Genomic DNA, 21,758 nt, shown 5'->3' on the forward strand with positions numbered 1-21,758 from the left:
TTATCTGATTTTGTATAACCTAGGAAACTGGACACACCCTTTTAAGATCAGAATTGCAAGGGGTTTTGATTAGTTACAAGCACTATTTAAGTCTATCATCTGTTCTTCTCCAATTTGTCTCATGAAACATGCAAAGAAATTGAAGAGTTGAGTATATGCATCTCAGAATCCTCAAGATTGGGGAAGAAAATATGGACTAGAGTGTATTTACTGGTATTCTACTATAGAACTATTGTGACTCTAGCTTGGAAGAAATTATATCATTGATATGGAGACAGTGGCCACTGGAGGTGCTGAAGTCAGGGAGAGGGAAAATGAGGTGTAATATGGAGGCATTTTCAGGACTTGGAGTTGTCCTGAATGACTTTGCAATGTCAAATACAGGCCATTATGTATCCTGCCATAACTTACAGAATGGAGTGAGAGAGAGTGTAAACTAAAATGTAAACTATAATCCCAGCTTGGTGGCAATGCTCCAAAATATGTTAATCAATTGCAATGAATGTACCACACTAATGGAAGAAGTTATTAATTTGGTGAAAAGTGGGAGGTATGGGAGTGGGGTATATGGGAATCCCATACATATATTTTTTTGTTTAACATTTTATGTAATTTAAGTATCTATTAAAAGTAAATAAAAAATATATTAAAAGAGAGGTGATGAATATATGTAGATGTTTTTCTTTTTTTACTCTTGTCTGCCAAATTTTAAAAAGAATTAGAATAAATTTCATCAAGAATGAGAAAAACAATGCACAGCTCCTTATTCTCCTGGGAATGGTTGATTACATAGATCACATTTAATTATGGTTGCCTCTGTCACTGAAATGTATGAGAAAATGAAGAATTTTAGTGCAAAAGATAAGTTAATTCTTTGACATATTTTCACTGAATTGATCAGTTATGGTGTTATTTAGGAATATTTGAGTTGTGAAATATTTATTTGACCCTATCTGTATCTCAGTGACCATCATAGTTTGAATTCTGGTTGTCCATTGACTCAGTTTACCTGAATTCATTCAAACTGAATGGAATCTGCTTTATGAGGCTTGGTCTTCACAGATCTGGGTGGTTTGACATGAATGAACACTAGAAACTCATTATACACCTGCCAATAGGAATGCCAGGCTGTCTCCAGAGCTGTTGATTTCTCAGGAATTTCCCGAAGTTAATCCATTACATTCTGGAACTATAGGCTTTGGGTATCTCTAAGAAACCAATGCTTATGATACTGAACGTCGACTGAACAGATATTATATCTTGAACTGTGAATTGAGCACTTGCATCATTTCCTCATGAAACTCTCCCATAACCTTGTAGTCCAGGGGCTTTTGTTGGTCTCACTGTATTTTGAGTAAATCTGAGTTCAGTGTGTTTAAGTCATTGGGACATGTTCTTAAAGCAAGAGGGTATTAGAACACAAACTCCAAAATATAAACCATTAGTGACAGTACTGTGCTCTTCTTCAAAAGGCAAAATGACCTAACATTGTGACAATAGTATGGGCCAATAGTGATCTGTGCATACCTCTTTGGAATGCAGTATAATACTTCAGTAGAGGAATGATCCATTGACTTATTGGACATACACATTTCTGCCCTAACAAAAAAGAATCAGCATTAAAGTGCTGTTTATTCTGAGATATTTAAGATGTTGTATTAAGTCACTAGTATTTGGGTTGACTCCAACTTTTAAATATTTAAAAAATTGTCATAAAGAGGGAATTTAATACTTCTTAAGGAAAAGAAATTTAAAGCATATTGATGACAATCTAGAACATGTCTATTTCAAATATTTTCTAGGAAAATACATGCACTTATAGTTTTATTATGGAATAGCAGTTATATGATGAATTCACAGACGTCTTTTAAAACTTTCTTTAAGTAATGGTGTCACAGCATTTCCCAACAGTATTTTTTTTAAGCTCCCACTCAATATTTTAAGTTTCTCTATTAATTCTTATGAGACCACATGAATTAATTTGGAACATGAAGGACTGACTAACTGCGTCTTGACTACTTGATTGTTTTCACCTGAAGAGGAGCAATCTATTTCTTTTGAAGAGATTAATGGTGAAAAAGACAGACAAATATGAAAATGATAATGATATCATTTTACCTGGCTCAGCAATGTATTCCTTTTTCACTTTTCTGATTTTAGAAGCACTGAGTCAATGATTCGAGGAGAAAATATTACAGATTTCACCCACTTCATCCTCTTGGGATTCTCAGACTTTCCCAGAATCTTAGGAGTGCTCTTTGTTATATTCTTGTTGATCTACCTCATGACCATAATCTGGAACCTGTGCCTCATTGTCTTAATAAGGATGGATTCCCACCTCCACACACCCATGTACTTCTTTCTCATCAACCTGTCCTTCATAGATATCTGCTATGTTACATCCACAGTCCCAAAGATGCTCTTCCATTTCTTCCAAAAGCAGCAAACAATCACCTTTTTGGGTTGCACTGTCCAGTACTTCATCTTTTCAACTATGGGACTGAGTGAGTCTTGTCTCCTAGCAGCCATGGCTTATGACCGATATGCTGCCATTTGTAAACCACTGCTCTATTCATCCATTATGTCACCCAGCCTGTGTATTCAAATGGCACTGGGAGCCTATATGGCTGGACTCTCTGGTTCTTTAACCCAATTATGTGGCTTGCTTCAACTTCGCTTCTGTGGACCTAATGTTATCAACCACTTTTTCTGTGATATGCCCCAATTGGTAATCTTGTCGTGCACCGACACTTTCCTCATACAAGTCATGACTGGTATATTAGCAATGATATTTGGGACAACAAATGCTCTAGTTATCCTGATATCCTATGTCTATATTGTTATCTCGATTATGAAGATCACTTCAGCTAAAGGCAGGTCCAAGGCTTTCAACACCTGTGCTTCTCACCTGACTGCTGTTTTCCTTTTCTATTCATCATCTATGTTTGTCTATTTCAGTTCCAGCTCTGGTGGTTTCCCTGGCTTTGATAGATTTGCTTCAGTATTTTACACTGTGGTGATTCCCATGTTGAATCCCTTGATCTACAGTCTGAGGAACAGGGAGATCAAAAGTGCTGTGAAGAAGTTTCAAAAAAAGGGATGGCGCTTCTAATGTCACATGCACTGATATTTGTGAAAGATTTGGCTGGTAAGAATCAATCACCATAAGCTACAATATGTGCACATGAATGGAAATTAGTAAAATTAATAGTGTGCATGGATAAAAGAGGCTTCATTCAGTACAAATAATATTCCCGTATTGTCCTTGAGTGAGAATGAGTGTAGCTTGAAGCACTGAGTTTTAGTGTTGTTTAATTTTGCAATAATAATTAGTTAATACTCTATGAAATGAAAACCTAAAATTTTTCTCCAGATCTGAATTGACTGGTTTCAATCCAGATCATGCTATTCAGTAGCTGTGTGATTCTGGGCAACTTTAGGTGCTTCAGTTTCCTCATCCTATTAAAAGGGGAATAATATTATATCTACTTCTGTGTTTAGGATGATTAAATGAATTGATATTATGAAGGCTCCTGAATAATGTCCCCTGCACTTAAGAAGCAGTATATGTTTTTTATGTATTAATATTCATTGAGTGCTGTGTTCGTACAAATATTTTAAAGTGCATATATTAAGCTAAGTTCTCTTGTTATATCAATTTCGCAGATGACTGAGGTCAGAGGTATTTAGAAATTTGCCCAAATTACATTGCTAGTAAATGAATGAGTCAAGCTTTGTAATGAAGAACATAGGTATCAAAGCCTCCCTTACTAATGATCTCTTAATATACAAGTATGGTATAAATAAAATATAGCAATACATATAAGATGCAGTCATTTCTAAATTCAATAGTATCTTTATTTTGAAAAGGAAAAGGTAAAGTTATGAAGCTATCAATTAAGGGAACTGCCAGAAGAAGAGAAATACAAAATATAAGAAAAATAGGAAGAATAAAAAGCAGATCTATATTGGAAAAGAGAAGAAAAAATTGATAACCATATTTTACAAGACATGTTTTCATACAAATAGATAAATAGAAGTACTAATGGCATATATTTGAGAATTCAGAGAATATGGAAACTTAGAGAAAAGATTGAGGATGGGAAAGACTTTAAAAATTAAAAGAATGCCTGTATGTTGATAATATATACTTAAGACATAAATGGAAGAAACATATCATAATTTTATGGAAAATATTAATAACATTGATTTAACAACTAGAAAACAAAAGTGGGCCAATAATCAGAAGATAAAAGTTGATGTTATTAAATGCATATCTGCAAATAAGGCTTTTTATCTAAGTGACTTCTGCAGTTTTAGGGGCAGTTTATGTCAATATGAGAAAAGTATTTTCGAACATTGAAAGGGATTAACAGCTACCAGTGTATTTTAAAATGGCTTTTTCTTATCCAGAAGATTGTCCTCTTTTACACATCATGAGAAATAAAAGTGGGTGGGGAGATCAGGAACCACCAGTCTGGCTAAACCTATCAAATCAAATCAATCCTGGATTTAACTTACAAATTCAGACTTCTTGATCATTTAATTTATTCTTGATATTATAATGATTATCACTCTAGTACCAAAATTATAATTATTACCCCAAATAGTTATAGAACAATTTGTTTCTCATTACTTGAGATTGGGTGAAAGTTAAAATCATATATAAAATACCCTAAATGTTTGCTTTCAAAGCAAGATAAAATAAGCAATTAAAAACAAGAAAGATTATTTATTCCTTGAAGCCATTGTGGATTTATTATCATAATTTGGCGTTAAATAGATAAAATTTAAAGAAATAAATCAAACACAGAAAAGGCATTCAAACATAAATCTAACACATTCTTAATTCAAAAGTATATTTTCAAATGCCAGAAATTGTTGCAGTGGACTCTAGGATATTAAAATAGTACTTTATAATGCCATTGTAAATGACCAGATCCACTGTACAAAGTGATAATGGAAAAATATTTCTGTAATAAAAAATAATTTTTATTTGAAATTCTCTTGTCAAGAACCTCAGTTCATTCCATGTGTTCGTTTACATCCTGGTGTTATGTTTACTAGCTTCATTCTAAGGGTGGTAGCAGGCTTATTGCAGTTGTTCTACAAGGTATTTACAGACAAGACAATGTTCAGAGGAAGAAGAGAGATCATTTCTACCTGTGGGTCTTTAATATAAAGAGGAAATATTTTCCAGATACTGTTATCTCCTTCCTTCCCCAGCAGAATTCCATACAACTGTTAGCGCCAAAACAGGGCCTCATGTTTTTCCTAAACCAATCACTGGAAAAGCAAGTATGAATGTCTTTAGAATAAAGTTCTCCTGAAATAGAACCACCATGTCAAATCTGAATTAAATGTCAACTTTCATGGAAAAACTGGCAAGCATAAATTATCACTCTGACATTGTATGGTATATTCTTATGTGTATTAATAAAATTTCTCTCTTATTCAAAGGAAGGTAGGATTGTTTTCTTCTTAAGAAATTTTTTAGGAGCAAAATTGATCCATATGGCCAGAGGGAGGAAGTCCATAGATGACAAACACACTTAGGTTCATAGTTATTTATCTAGCAACTGTAAGCTAAGGAAGTAGCTTGCCAATGGTCGTCTCACTAACAACAAGATATGTTGTTATGCTGGCATATGTTAGGTAAAAAGATTCCATCTGGCTCTCAGATACAGCCGTGATGTTTTCTATGAACCTAATCTAGAAGAGGTGGTTCAGTGCAACCACCAGTCCAAACTTACCTCCAGTCATTTCATGTATTCTGTTACAAACTGCTATACTACATTTTCTATACTTTCTGTTTAGAAACATTATTATTAGTATTTTGCCACCAAAAGGCAGAGCAGGTATTCTTTCTCCATTTAAAAACACTTTCAGTCAGTATAGCTTTCAGACCTTGAAGGCTCTAGAATTGTTTTCCATAATAACTGCTATTCTCTTTAGTACTTCAAGAGAATATAATGCATGAATTTTCCTATTATTCATTCAAATTAATTTTATTTTAATATTAATACTTGGCTAATACACCATTATGCTTTCCTATCATTTTTTCACTGTTAATATTCATTGCATGTTCTTTTTTTGTCTTTATTTATTTTTTTAATATTACATTAAAAAAATATGAGGTCCCCATATACCCCACACACACTGCACCCCACTCCTCCCCTCATAACAACAATCTCCATCATCATCATGAGACAATCACTGCATTTGGTGACTACATCTGTGAGCATCGCTGCACCTCATGGTCAATGGTCCACATCATAGCCCACACTCTCCCACGTTCCAACCAGTGGGCCATGGCGGACCTACAATGTCCGAAAACTGTCCCTACATCATCACCCAGGACAACTTCAAGTTCCAAAAATAGCTCCACATCTCATCTCTTCCTCCCATTCCCTACCCCAAGCAGCCACCATGGCCACTTTCTCCACAGCAATGCCACATTTTCTTCGATTACTAATCACAATAGTTCATGAATAGATGTTCAGTAAGGCCACTCTAATCCATACTCTATTCCTCCATCCTGTGGACCTTGGAATGATTGTGTCCCCTCCACATCTGTAACAAGAAGGGGCTTAGATTCTCCATGGATGCTGGATGCAGTCCTCCTGCTTTCAGTTGTAGGCACTCTGGGCTCCTAGGTGTGGTGGTTTACCTTCTTCAACTCCATGTTAGCTGAGTGGGGTAAGTCCAATAAACCAGAGTGTAGGAGCTGAAGTCTGTTGAGGCTCAGGGCCTGGCTATCACATTGTCAGTCCAGAGGTTCAGGTTCCCTGGGTATATATTAAACCCCAGCACCAACTACAGTTCTGGTAAAAGTAACAGGAGAGGCTAGTGGACAAAGATCACATCTGAGTCCAGCTCCATCACACAGAAACACACACTCCAAAGTAGGGCCAACTGATACGGCACTGAACTCCATCTGCCATGACCATAGAACCTGTGAGTCTCTGTAGCCCTCAGAAGAACCAATACCTGGGGTTGTACCTACTTTATCTGTCTCTGGGACTCTGCTGAGGTGTGCATAAGGGCAACTCCTCAGATAACCTCTCAGCTCATTTTGGAGACTCATAGTCATACATGCTCATTTGTTCTTTCCATTTCCCCCTTGATTCAGGTCAAAAAGCATTTTTAACTTCTGGTATTACATGTTGATTGAGAAATTCTGCTGGTCCGAGCTGATCCTTTTATTCAAGGCCATTTTCTAGTTACATCATCAGCTGGTGCTTGGTAGTAATCCCTTGGCACCAGGGAGGCTCATGCCCGGGAGTCATGTACCATGCTGGGGCAGGGGGGGGTCAATGCATTTACATGCTGAGTTTGGCTTTGAGACTGGCCATATTTGAGCAACACAGAGGCTCTCAGGAGGTAACTCTTAGGCACCCTACAGCTCTAGGCCTTGTTCTTATTTCAGGTGCACAGGCTCACAAGCATAGTCATTAGTATCAAGGGCTCATTGTTGGACCTTCATTCTTTTTTCGTCTTTGCTGGTGTACTTGGGGGATTGTTGCTGTTCCTTTAGGGACTGTGATAAAGCTCCCCTGGCTAGAAGCTCAGCACTCCCTCAGTTGTTGTTTTTAATTGTATCCACTATGAAAATATCCAAACAGTTTTATGTACCCTGGATATATGCCCTGTAGAACTCCCAGCCAACCACGTGTCCCCTGTCAATAACATCACACACCAGTATTCCTCCCCTGCCATTGTTGAACCTCTTGGTGATCCAAATTTCCTGAAAAGTGAAGCCCAATATATTGCCAGGTTCCATTAATAGTAAAATAAAGCAAAGCAATGAGTTTAAAGGTAAAGTTTGGATATAGAATATATATTAATATGGAAAAATTAAGGTAAAAATAAATTGGTGTATCAAAAAATTTAAAAATGGAAAAGTTTTGTTTTTGATGTTTTGCCTTCCATCACTGCAATAAATGTGGCCCTTTATGCAAATTGGCAAGGCAACTACTTGTACCTTTTCTTCAGTGTCTGTGTCCTATCTTTTTCTTTTCTTTTTTATAATTATTAAGCTTATCTTCACAAGAGTTTTAGATCACAGTAGTTCATATATACAATATACTCCCACATATACAATATAAAATCTTTTCCTTCCATGGCAATAATCTTTTTACATATTCATACTATATTTACTGAAACTGATTTATAGATATTGAGACAATAGTGTTCAAACAAGGTAACATTTGTGTTTACATTGTGGTTTTTATTTTAGACTATATGATTTTCTAAATTTTAATTATCTTATGTTTTACATTATTATTTACATTTTAGCCTATCAGTGCCTGTTTATTTTTGGTGTAATTTTACATGTCTTATATCCATCCTTGTGTACTCTTGTGGAACACTTCTATTGCCCACACAGTTACATTGGTTCCATCTACTCAATACCTCTTTCCCCCTCCCCTTAGGGCCAACAGTGACAGTCAATCTTCATTGCTTGAAGGGTCATGTTCAGAGGTACTTGCAACAGTGTTGAGGGCTTGACATGCTCAACTGCCCTAATGCACTGGGAGCCACCATTTCTCTTGAGAGTTATAATTCCCTCTATTTGAGGGCATCAGTCCTCCCCAGGATGTGGGTATACCATCACTCTCATTATATGGGTCTCCATCCAATGATATAACCCACTTTGGCAAAATGAGCATTCACATATTCCCTAGAAGACTGTTCTGCATCAGATTATCCCCTTTAAGAATCTTAAACAGGTAACTTTCCTTATTATATTTTTGAAAAAGTTTTTTCAGCATTATACTCTCGACCAAATACCTGACAATCTCCTATATTCATATGTTGCCCCACTCTCCCCCCAATTTCTTGGGCAATATTATATTACCCATCCTCCCATCCCTAAACCCTCAAATACCCAAAGCCCCTCCCAAAGGTACCCCTATGCCCCTATTTTATCCCTTCCTTGTAAAAATACTTTCTTCCATCTTATCATAGATTTCACCCATGTAGGTGTTAGCTTACATCCTTCCTCAACCCCCCAACTTCCTGTAGGCCTATCATCCAGTCGCTAGCTCTCTGAGGCAGCTTGGTTTACTTATTTCATATCATTGCAGTCATGAAGTATTTCTCCTTCAATGCCTGGGTTGTTTCACTCAACATAAGGTTCTCAAGATTCATCCATTCTAGCAGAATATCCCAGTCTACATAGAATAACATGACTTTAAAATGCTGTTTGACCTAATGTAAGGGGGAAATGGAAAGGAGAAATGAGTTTATATGGCTACGAGTCTCTAAAAAAGAGTCTGGAGGCTGTCAGAAGGATTGCCCTTATGCACAACTGAGCAGAATCTAAGAGACAGATGAAGTAGATACAATCCCCAGGTATTGGTTCCTTTGAGGGCTAAAGGGACCCACGGGTTCTATGGTCATGGCAGATAGGGTTCATTGCCATGACAGATGGCCTTTCTTTGGAGCTGGTGTTTCTGCGTGATGAAACTGGACCCAGAGGGGATCTCTTTTCATAAGACTATCATGCTACTTTACTGGAATTGTAGTTGGTATTGGGGTTTCAGATATATTTAGGGGATTAAATCTTTTTACTGACAATATGATAACCAGGCCCAGAGCCTCAACAGACTCCAGCTCCTACAATCTGATTTATTGGACTCACCTCACTCAGCTAAGATGGAGTTGAAGAAGGACAACCACCACACCATGGAGCCTAGAGTGCCTACAACTGAAAGCAGGAGGATTGCATCCAGTAACCATGTGGAATCTGAGCCTCCTCTTGACGTAGAGGTGCAACGGACACAACCAATCCAAGGACCTCAGAGAAAAGGTGGCATTGGAGTGGGAAAAGTGGACATGGTGGCTGATGGGTATGGGGAATGGCAGGAAGAGATGAGATGTGGAGGTGCCTTTGGGACTTGGAGTTGCCCTGGATGGTGCTTCAGGGGCAATCACCGGACATTGTTAATCCTCCCAGGGCTCACTGGATGGAATGGGGGAGAGTGTGGGCCATGATGTGGACCAATGACTATGAGGTGCAGAGATACCCAGAGATGTACTTACCAAATGCAATGGATGTGTCATGATGATGGGAGTGAGTGTTGCTGGGGGGGGGAGGGGTGCGGTGGGGGTGGTGGGGTCGAATGGGACCTCATATTTTTTTAATGTAATATTTTTATAAAATCAATAAAAAAAGATTCATCCATGTTATCACGTGTGTTCGTAGTGTATTTGTTCTTAAAGTCGAGGAGTATTCCATTGTATATATACAACATGTTTTATTTATCCATTCATCTGTTGATGGGCATTTGGGTTGATTCCAAATTTGGCAGTGGTGAACAATGCTGCTATGAGCATTGGTGTGCATATATCAGTTTGTGTCCTTGTTTTCAGTTCTACTGGGTATATATCCAGCAGAGGAATTGCTGGGTCATATGGCAAATCTATGGCTAGTTTTTTGAGAAACTGCCAAACTCTCCTCCAGAATGGCTGGATCCTTCTGCATTCCCACCAGCAGTGGATGAGTGTTCCCATTCCTCCAATTCTCTCCAGCATTTGTAGTCTTCTCTTTCTTTCATAGGTGCCAATCTTATGGGAGTTAGATGGTATCTCATTGTGGTTTTGATTTGCATTTCCCTGATAGCTAGACACTTGGAGCATTTTTTCATGTGCTTTTTATACATTTGATTTTCTTCTTTGGAGATGTGTGTGTTTTTAAATCTTTTTCGCATTTTTTAAATGAGTTATTTTATTTTCAAGATGTGGGAGTTCTTTATATATGCAGGTTATAAATCTCCTATCAGATATATGGTTACCAAATGTTTTCTCCCATTGCATAGGCTCTCTTTTTACTTTCTTGACAAAATCCTTTGAGGTGCAGAAGGCATTAATTTTGAGGAAGTTCCATTTATCTATTTATTCTTTTGCCACTCATGCTTTTGGTGTGAAGTTCATGAAGCCATTTCCTGTTACAAGGTCTTGTATATGCTTCTCTACATTGCTTTCCAACGTCTTTATGTTCTTGGCTCTTATATTTAGATTTTTGAGCCATCTTGAGATGATTTTTGTATAAGGTGTGAGATGGTAATCCTCTTTCACTCTTTTATATATGGATATCCAGTTCTCCAGACACCACTTGTTGAATAGGTCATTATCGAATAGTATATGACTAGATATATGAGGATCTATATCAGAATTCTCAATTCCATTCCATTGGTCTGTGTGTCTCTCCTTGTGTCAATACCATGCTGTTTTCACTACTGTAGCTTTTTAGTATGTTTTGAAGTCAGGTAGTGTGATTCTTCCAATTTCGTTTTTCTTTTTCAATATGTCTTTGGCTATTCGGGGCCGCTTTCCTTTCCAAAGAAATTTCATAGCTAGATTTTCTAGTTCATTAAAGAATGCTGTATTGATTTTTATTGGGATTGCATTGAATGTGTAGATCAGCTTTGGAAGGATAGACATCTTAATAACATTTAGTATTCCTATCTATGAACAGGGAATATTCTTCCATTTATTTAGGTCTTCTTTGATTTCCTTGAACAGTGTTGTGTAGCTCTCTGTGCACAAGTTTTTTGCATCTTTAGTTAAATTTATTCCTATGTATTTGATTTTTTTATTGACTATAGTAAATGGTATTTGTTTATTGATTTCCTCCTGAGCTTGCTCATTATTTGTATACAGAAATGCTACTGAGTTTTGCACATTGATCTTATAACCTGCAACTTGACTAAACTCATTTATGAGTTCTAGAAGCTTTGTTGTAGTCCTCTCAGGGTTTTCTATGTATAGGATCATGTCATCTGCTGCGACGGTTTGCTCAGTCGGTAGAGGTGGGGTCTGGCTGCGGACGAGGGGTCGGTCCAGCTCTGGACGAGGGGTCGGTCCCGCTTGGGACGAGGGGTCGGTCCAGCAGCAGACGAGGGATCGGTCTCACAAGGGGTTGCGCGGTTCGGCTGATGGGGTCGCCCGGCGAAGCCGGCGACGAAGGGGTCGCCCAGAGAAGCCGGCGACGAAGGGGTCGCCCGGAGAAGCAGGCGATGAACTGGGGACAAGGGAGGCCAGGCCCTTGTCGGGGGCTCTCAGGACTGGAGGGCGCACGGCAGAAGAACTACCGTGGAGATGAGGTAAACACGCAGGTCCACTTTATTGAGGGAGAGGCAACAGTTTTACAGGGGCTGGGGAAGGCTGATTGGTCGAAGCCACGCCCTGTTCTGATTGGTTGCCGGCGAAAGGTCAGTGGGCAGTACTGGACGGGAGAGGGGTGGTGATTAGGGATTGGCTGTCGCTGTTGCTGGGGGAAGGGGCAGGGTTTAGGGATTGGTGGCTGCTGTTGCTGGGGTGGAGGGCAGACTTGAGTTTCCTGCCCACGCCTGGCTGTTGCTGCTGTTCGGGGGGGAGGGAAAAGGGCAGACTGGATTTTTCCGCCCACGCCTGGCTGTTGCTGCTGTCGGGGGAGGGGAAAAGGGCAGACTGTAATTTTCTGCCCTGCGCCTGCGCAGGGAGAAAGAAGAAGAAGGGTGCTGCCCCACAGGCATCGTGTGGCGCCATCCGGGAGGAGGGGCGGCCGCGGAAGCATGGCTGCCGAGAAGGGGAGACCTGAGGGCACTCTGTGCCCATGCCGAGCTCCCTTCAGGGGTGGCAGTGAGTCCAACCAGCCACCCTATTATGGGGGCAGCGGCTTGGCCTGCCGTGGCTGCTCCCCCGCCAGGCCAGCAAACCACACTACAGCCTGAGGGGTGACCGCAATCTGCAAATAATGAAATTTTGCCTTTTTCTTTTCCAATTTGAATGCCTTTTAATTCTGGTTCTTGTCTCAGTGCTCGAGCAAGCACTTCTAAGACAATGTTAAATAGAAGAGTTGAGAGTGGGCATCCTTGTCTTGTTCCTGATCTTAGAGGGAAGGATTTTAGGATTTCACCATTGTAAACGATGTTAGCTGTGGGTTTTTCATATATACTCTTTATCATGTTCAAAAAATTTCCTTGTCTTCCAATCTTTTGCAGTTTTTTTAAAATCAAGAATGTGTGTGGTATTTTGTCAAATGCTTTTTTTGCATCTATAGATATAAGCATGTGATTTTTTCCCTTCAATCTGTTTATATGGTGTATTACATTGATTGATTTTCTTATGTTGAACCATCCTTGCATACCTGGAATGAATCCCATTTGGTCAAAGTTCAATGTGTTGTTAAATATGGTTAGCAAGTATTTTGTTGAAGATTTTTGTGTCTAGGTTCAATAGAGAAATTTTTTCTGTAATTTTCCTTTCTTGTGGTGTCTTTGTTTGGCTTTGGTACTAGGGTAATGTTGGCATCATGGAATGAGTTAGGCAATATTCCTTCTGTTTTGATTTTTTGGGAGTTTCAGAAGGATTGGTGTTAGTTCTTTCTGGAATGTTTTGTAGAATTCACCTGTGAAGCTGTCTGGCCCAGGGCTCTTCTTAGTTGGGAAGTTTTTAATGACTTATTCTATCTCTTTACTTGTGATTGAGATAATCAATTTCTTCATCGATATTGGCTGCTTATGTGTTTCTAGGAATTTGTCCGTTTCCTCTGAATTGTCATTTTTGTGGGTATATTTATTTTTCAATTTATCCTCTTATGGCAGTCTTTATTTCTTTGGGGTCAGTGGTGATATCTCATTTCTAATTTCTTATTTTGTGTATTTGCATCTTCTCTCTTCTTTGTTAGTCTCGCTAAGGGTTTGTCAATTTTATTGATCTTCTCAAAGAACCAGCTCTTGATCTTATTTATCTTTTCAAGTGCTTTCTTATTTTCTATTTCATTTAGTTCTGCTCTTATCTTTGTTATTTCTTTCTTTGTTTCTTCTTTCTGTGGGTTTACTTAGTTGTTTTTCTACTAATTCCTCCAAATGTGCAGTTAGTTCTTCCATTTTGCTCTTTCTTCTTTTTTGATGCATCAATTTATGGTTATTAATTTCCCTCTCAGTACTGCTTTTGCTGCATTCCATAAGTTTTGGTATGTTTTGTTATAATTTTCATTAGTTTCAAGGTAGTTATTAATTGCTTTTGAGATTTCCTCTTTGACCCACTGTTTTTCTAACACTGTACTGTTTAAATTTTATATCTTGGTGTGAAATCTGCCCTTGCAGAATTCCAGCTTCACTCCCCTGTGGTCAGAGATATTATTTTGTATGATTTTGATCTTTCTGAATTCATTAAACCTTTTTATGTGGACTAGCATATGGTCTATCTTGGAGAGTGATCTATATGCACTTCATAAAAATGTATATCCTGCTGTATACGTGTGTAATGATCTGTGTATATCTATTAGATCCAGCTCTTCTAATATACTGTTCAAATATTTTGTTCCTTTAGTAATTCTCTTTTGAGATGTTCTGTCCAAAGTTCATAGTAGTGTATTAAAATCTCCCACAATAATTGTAGAGTCATCTATTCTTTCATTTAGTTTTTCCAGTGTTTGCCTTACATATTTGGAGGCACCCTTGTTAGGAGCATAAATATTTATGATTGTTCGTTCTTCTTGAGAGATTGTCCCTTTCAGTACAATGTAGTATACTTCTTTGTCTCTCACAGTTGTTTCGCATTTAAAGTCTATTTTGTCTGGTATTAATATAGCTACTCTGCATTTTTTGGTTATTGTTTCCTTGTAAGATTGTTTTCCAAACATTCACTTTCAGCATCCATGAATCCCTGGGTCTAAGATGTGTTTCTTGTAGACAGCATAGAGATGGCTCATATTTCCTTATCCAGTGTCACAGTCTGAATCTTTTCATGGGTGAGTTTAATCCATTGATACTCAGTGTTATTACTTTCAAGGAATTATTTCTGTTACCCATATTTTGATTGGACTTGTGTTTGTCATATTTTGTTTGTTTTTTTCTTCCTCTTTCTGTCTTTTTTCTTGCTCTTACCCTCTCCTCCAACTCTACCTCTCCTGTTTTTTCTTTTCTTCCTGCAGTACTCCCTTTCATGTTTTTTGAAGTGGAGGTTCCTTGTTGGCATACTCTTTCAATTTCTGTTTGTGAATATTTTGACCTTTCCATCATTTTTATAATAATTTTTAAGTTCATTTATAAAACATTACATTCAAAAAATGAGGTCTGCATATACGCCCCATCCTCTCATCCCACTACTCCCCCCATAGCAACATTCTCCATCATCATAACACATTCATTGCATTTGGTGAATACATCTCTGAGCATTGCTGCACCTCATGATCAGTGGTACACATGATAGCTCACACTCTCCCACGTTCCATCCAGTGGGCCATGGGAGGACATAAAATGTCCAGTAATTGTCACTGCATCACCCCCCAGGACAAATCCACGTCCTGAAAATGCCTCCACATATCATCTCTTCCTCCCATTCCCCAAACCCAGCAGCCACCATGACCACTTTCTCCACATCAATTCCATCTTTTCTTCGATTACCAATCATAATAGTTCATGAATAGAATATCAGTAGATCCACGCTAATCCATATTCTATTCCTCCATCCTGTGGAACTTGTATTGGTTGTGTCCATTCCACATCTATTTCAAGAGGGGTCTTAGATTCGACATGGGTGCTGGATGTAATCCTCCTGCTTTCAGTGGTAGGCACTCTTGGCTCCATGGTGTGGTGGTTGATATTCTTCAACTCCATGTTTGCTGAGTGGGGTAAGTCCAATAAACCAGAGTGTAGGAGCTGAAGTATGTTGAGGCTCAGGACCTGGCTATCATATGGTCAGTCCAGAGATTCAGTTCCCCTGGGTATATCTTAAACCCCAGCACCAACTACAATTCTGGTAAAATAACAGGAAAGGCTTGTGAAAAGAGATCACATCTGAGTCTAACTCCATCACACAGAAACACCAACTCCAAAGAAGGGTCAACTGACATTGCAGTGAACTCCATCTGCCATGAGCATAAAACCTGTGGGTCTCTGTAGTCCTCAGAAGTACCAGTACCTGGGGATGTATCTACTTCATCTTTCTCTGGGACTCTGCTCAGCTGTGCATAAGGTCAACCCCTCTGATAACCTCCCAGCTTCTTTTTAGAGACTCATAGCCATATAAACTCATTTGTCTTTTCCATTTCCCCCTTGATTTAGGTCAAAAAGCATTTTTAACTCCTGTTATTATATGTAGACAGAGATATTCTGCTGGTCCAAGTTGAAACTTTTATTCAAGGTCATTTTCTAGTTATGTCATCAGCTAGTACTTGGTATTGATCCCTCGGGGCCAGGGAGGCTCATCCCCGGGAGTCATCTCCCACGCTGGGGGGAAGGCAACAAATATACTTGTTGAGTTTGACATTGAGACTGGCCACATTTGAGCAACACAGAGGCTCTCAGGAGGTAATTCTTAGGCTCACTGCTGCTCTAGGCCTTGTTCTTATTTCAGGTGTACAGGCTCACAAGCATAGTCATTAGTATCAGGGGCGAATACTAGTTTAGCTGGGTAGAGTATTCTTGGTTGGAAATTTTTTTCTTTTAGTACCTTGACTATATCATACCACTGCCTTCTTGACTCCATGGTTTCAGATGAGAAATCAGCACTTATACTTATGGAGCCTCCCTTGTATGTGATGGTTCTCTTTTCTATTGCTGCTTTTAGAATTTTCTCTTTGTCCTGAGCATTGGATAACTTGACAAGTAGATGTCTTGGGGTGGGCCGGTTGGGGTTTATGATGTTTGGGGTGTGTTGTGCATACTTCATATGTACATTCATCTCTCTCAGTAGATTTGGGAAGTTTTCAGCCATTATTTCCTGCAACACCCCTTCTGTCCCCTTTCCTTTCTCCTCTCCTTCTAAGATGCGTATAATATGTATGTTTGTGCATTTTGCATTGCCATTCAGGTCCCTAAGTCCTAGCTGGATTTTTTTCTATCTTTTTATCGATCAATTCTACTATCTGTTTGATTTCTGATGTACTGTCTTCCACGTTGCTAATTCTCTCCTCTGCCTCTTTTAAACTGCTGCTATTTCCTGAGAGTGTATTTTTGATTTCTTGAACTGTGGTGTTCATTCCCATAATATCTGTTATCTTTTTGTGTATGTCTGCAATTTCCTCTCCAAGTGTTTTCTTCATATTGTTAAAATCTTCCTTTACTTCATTAAGTTGGTCTCTAACATATGTTCTGAGATCTTTAATTTCTTGTCCAATGTTCTGCTCCCCTTCCTGGTTTTTAGTTTGTTCATTGGATTCAGCCATGTTTTCCTGATTATTGGTTTGGTTTGTAGTTTTTTTGTTGCTGTCTGGTCATTGTTTTATCTTGATAGGTTTCATAAGTTGCTTAGCTTCTTTGTCTAGTCTTGGGGATTAATTAGTTGTTGTTCTTGCATAAGTGTTATGTCTTCTCTTTGTTACTTTTTTCTTCTTATTCTAATTTCTTGTTGCTGGTTGAGTTCTCTTTGAAGGAAAATATTAGGGCCAAGGAAAGGAAATTTTGTAAGTAAAGAAAATGTGTAAAGTAGTATTGGTAATAAATGTTAACAGAGCAACAATGTGAGATCTGGGAGAATGGATATAAGACTCATGTAAGTTGTGTAGAGTTATAGCATCAATTAGAGTACCTATAGTGAGATAGTCAACTGAATGTGGGGAGGAATATAGTATGAATTAAAAAGCCAGTGTTTTCATGAGAGCAGGAAAGAGAAAAGAAAGACAATATTATCAAGAGGGGATAAAAGTCAGAAAACAGAACAAAGGTATTAGAAATCAAAAGTTAGACAATTTGGGGACAAAAGAAAGGGAGGTTGAATGTAAGAGAGACAGTAGATGATGGAGGAGAGCAAGATGTGGGGTAAAGGGGATAGTGTAGGTGGCCAAAGTCAATTCACAGAGAAATGAGGAAATGGAGGATGAGGAAACACAGCAAATGTGAGGCGCTCCCTGAAGCACCTATTGTATAAAAAAAATAAAATAAGAAGGAAAAGAAAGCAAAGAAAAACAGAGAAAAAAAAAGGGGGGATAGGCAAAGAAAAGGGAGGGAAACAAGCAAGAAAAAGAAAAGAAGATAAAAGACCAAAATAAATCAAAAAGGTCCTAGGGGGATACAATGGGAGAAAAAAACAGGAGATAATGCATTAGTAACCAAGACAGTAAAAAAAATGAAAAAGAGAAAGAAAAAAACACAAATGCCGAGGGCTAGGAGAGTCAAGGACCTCAGATTGACCTCAGGGCATGGTGGATTTAGGGAAGGGAAGTTGTGATATTGCAGACTCAAGAACTGTGAGTCTCTGGAGAGTGGGCCACCATGGTTTAGGGGACACAGACCTGGGAACAATGCATCTGGTTAACAGAGAGCCTGGGAGAACTGCCATGCAACACAGCCTTCAAGGATGCCTGCAGCTTGGTGCCAGCCCTAGAGGGAGGGTTCACACCCGCAAATTCTGACCTGTGTCAGTAACCCAAAATCCCACCTCTCACAAATGTCTCTTCTGTTACTGTCTCACAAAATCGACTTCCAGACACCTCCTGCCATGCAAGCCCCCGAAACAGCTTGTGGGGCACACCACTGCACTACAAACAATTCAGGGACTGCTGCAGATGGGCCACCAGCCCTAGGGAAAGGGTCTCCAGTCATAAGCTCTGGCCTCCATGTCAGAAACCTAAAATTCCACCTCTCACAAGAATCTCCTCTGTCACTGTCTCGCCAAATTGACTTCGAGACACCTCCCACCCTGCAAGCCCCCAAAGCAGCCTGCTCAGGGCTTGGGAACTCCCCAGTGCAGCAAAGCCTCCAGGAATCACTGCCACCAGGCTGCCAGCCCCAGGGGGAAGCATCCCATGTGCAGCCTCAATCTCTGTGAAAGAGACCCCAAATTCTACCTTTTACAAGAATCTTCTCTTTCACTGTCCCACTAAATCGACTTCCAGACACCTCCAGCCCTGCAAACACCCAAAACAGCCCAGTCCAGCAAGATTCCAACCCTACTCATCCACTTCTTTGTAGGAGAGATTATAAGGTGCACTCACTCAGACACCACCTTGCCCTGCCTCCTCCCTTATTATATTTCTTGAAGTTCAGGTTTCTTGTTGGCATGCTCTTTCAATTTCTGCTTATCTGTAAATAGTTTGAACTCTCCATCATTTTTGAGTGCTAGTTTAGCTGGGTAGAGTATTCTTGGTTGGAAATTATTTTCCTTTAGTACCTTGACTATATCATACCATTGCCTTCTTGCCTCCGTGGTTTCAGATGAGAAATCAGCACTTAATCTTATGGAGCCTCCCTTGTACATGATGGATTTCTTTTCTCTTGCTGCTTTTAGAATTTTCTCTTTGTCTTGTTTGTTGGATAATTTGACAAGTATATGTCTTGGGGTGGGCCTGTTTGGGTTTATGACGATTGGGGTGTGCTGTGTTTCTTGGATATGTACATCTGTCTCTTTCAGTATATTTGGGAAGTTTCCAGCCATTATTTCCTGCAACACTCCTTCTGACCCCTTTTCCTTCTCTTCTCCTTCTGGAATGCCTATAATACGTATGTTTGAGTGTTTTGCATTATCATTCAGGTCCCTTAGTCCTAGCTGGATTTTTTTCTATCTTTTTATAGATCAATTCTACTATCTGTTTGATTTCCAATGTACTGTCTTCCACATCACTCATTCTCTGTTCTGCCTGTTCTAGTCTGCTGATATTTGCTGCAAGTGTATTTTTTATTTCTTGAACTGTGGTGTTCATTCCCATGATATCTGTTATCTTTTTGCATATGTCTGCAATTTTCCCTCCAAGTGTTGTCTTCATATCGTTAACCTCTTCCTTTACTTCATTAAATTTGTCATTGACAAATGTTCTGAGATCTTTCATTTCTTGTGTGAAGTTCTGCTCCCCTTCTGATTTTTAGTTTATTCATTGGATTCAGCCATGTTTTCCTCATTACTGGTTTGGTTTGTAGATTTTTGTTGCTGTCTGTTCATCATTTTATCTTGGCGGGTTTAATCAGTTTCTTAGCTTCTTTGTCTAGTCTTGGGGATTAATTAGCTGTTGTTTTTGCGTAAGTGTTATATCTTCTCTTTGTCACTTTGTTCTTCTTATTCTAATTTCTTATTGCTGGTTGAGTTCACTTTAAAGGAAAGTATTAGGGCCAGGGAAAGGCAATTGTGTAAGCAAGAAAAAAGTGTAAAGTAGTATTGGTGATAAATGTTAACAGAGCAACAATATGAGGTCTGTGAGGATGGATATTAGATTCATGTAATTTGTGTAGAATTATAGGAGTACGTATAGTACCTATAATGAGGTAGGCGACTGAATATGGGAGGAATATGGTATGAATTAAAAAGCTAGTATTTTCGTGAGAGAGGGAAAGAGAAAAGAAAGGTAGTAGTTTCAAGAGTGGATAACAGACAGCAAACAAAACAAAGGTATTAGAAATTAAGAGTTAGACACTTTGTGGATCAAAGAAAGGGAGGTGGAATATAGGAGAGACAGTAGATGATGGAGGATATCAAGATGTAGGGGAAAGCGGATAGTGTAGGTAGCCAAACTCAATTCACCCAGAAATGAGGCAGTGTAGGATGAGAAAACCCAGCAAATGTGAGGTGTTTCCTGCAGCACCTATTGTATAATTAAGATAAAATAAAATAAGAAGAAAATGAGGGACAAAAGAGAGAAAAAACAGAAAAAAAAAAGAGAAGAAATGAAGAAAGAAAAAGGGGGTGGGTAAAGGGTGGGGAACAGGTAGGGGAAAGAAAAAAAAGATATACACCAACCACAACAGTAACACCAACAAAAAAATATAACTTAAATAACTGAAAAAAAAAAAGAGTTTGGGGGTTACAGTGGGAGAAAAGACTAGGGGATAATGCAATGTTAGCAATCAGGACATTAAAAAAATAAAAAATAAGATAAAATGTAAATAAAAACAAAACAAAATGAAATAAAAAAGAATAAATGCAAACGTTGAGGGCTAGGGCATTCAAGGACCTCAGATGGACCTCAGGGTGTGATGTATTGAAGGATGGAAAGTCTGAGATATTGAAGACTCAAGAGGTGTGAGTCTCTGGGGTGTGGGCCACCAGGGTTTAGGGGACTCAGACCTGGCAATCTCAAATCTGGTCAACAGGGAGCCTTGGAGCACCACAGTATAACGCAACCTTCAGGGATCTCTGCAGCTGGGTGCCAGCCCTATGGGGGAAGTCAGATCCACAAACTCTATCTTATGTCTGAACCCCGCAATTCACTCACTCACTGGGGTCTATTCTGTGGATGTATCATCAATTCGGCTTCAGGTCTGCTCCCACCCTGTAAGCCCCTGGACTGGCCACCTGAGGGCACCTCTACACTGCAGCTGATTTAATGATGCAGATCAGAAGCCAGGCCCGGGGATGGGGCGCCAGCCGGAAATGCTGACAACAGAGTCCAACACCGGAATTCCCAAGCTTCGCAAAATATTCCCCAATAGGCTTCCAGACATTGTGTCCCCCGCCTGCACCCCCCTCACCACACCCTGTAACAGCCTCCCGATTACGTCCCTTTATTGCCAGCAATCTAAGTCCACTGCAGATCGGCAGCTGGGCTTGTGGGGGCATGGCTCCAGGTGGAAGCGCTATTACTTGTGTCTACAATCAAAAATTCCCTGCTTCGCAACAAAACCCCTGTTTGTCTCCCCAAATCGGTCAACAAAGGCTTCCCTTCCTGTCAGCTTCCTAACAGCCCGCCCAGGGCTCGCGAATTCCCCAGTACTGCAGAGCCTCCAAAAAGCACCACTGCAGTGCTGGTTCTGTGGCTCCACCCCCCCCCCCCCAGGAGGGAGCATCCCGTGCGCAGCCCTCACCTCTGTGCAATAGAGTTTCAATTATATCTTATA

At 39.4% G+C, this 21,758-nt stretch overlaps 1 protein-coding gene across 1 annotated transcript; it reads left to right on the top strand.

The window, feature by feature from the left end:
- The first annotated feature begins 2,173 nt into the window (after positions 1-2,173).
- LOC101412970 (olfactory receptor 5AN1-like) lies at positions 2,174-3,112 on the top strand. Its single transcript, XM_004448265.1, has one exon. The coding sequence runs from the start codon at positions 2,174-2,176 to the stop codon at positions 3,110-3,112; it is 939 nt and encodes a 312-aa protein (XP_004448322.1).
- Positions 3,113-21,758: the final 18,646 nt, after the last annotated feature.

Source organism: Dasypus novemcinctus, chromosome 10, assembly GCF_030445035.2.
Source record: "Dasypus novemcinctus isolate mDasNov1 chromosome 10, mDasNov1.1.hap2, whole genome shotgun sequence".
NCBI classification, from domain to species: domain Eukaryota; kingdom Metazoa; phylum Chordata; class Mammalia; order Cingulata; family Dasypodidae; genus Dasypus; species Dasypus novemcinctus.

Excerpts from the sequence above, each read along its gene's own strand:
- LOC101412970 (XM_004448265.1), top strand. The coding sequence starts at position 2,174 with ATGATTCGAGGAGAAAATATTACAGATTTCACCCACTTCATCCTCTTG.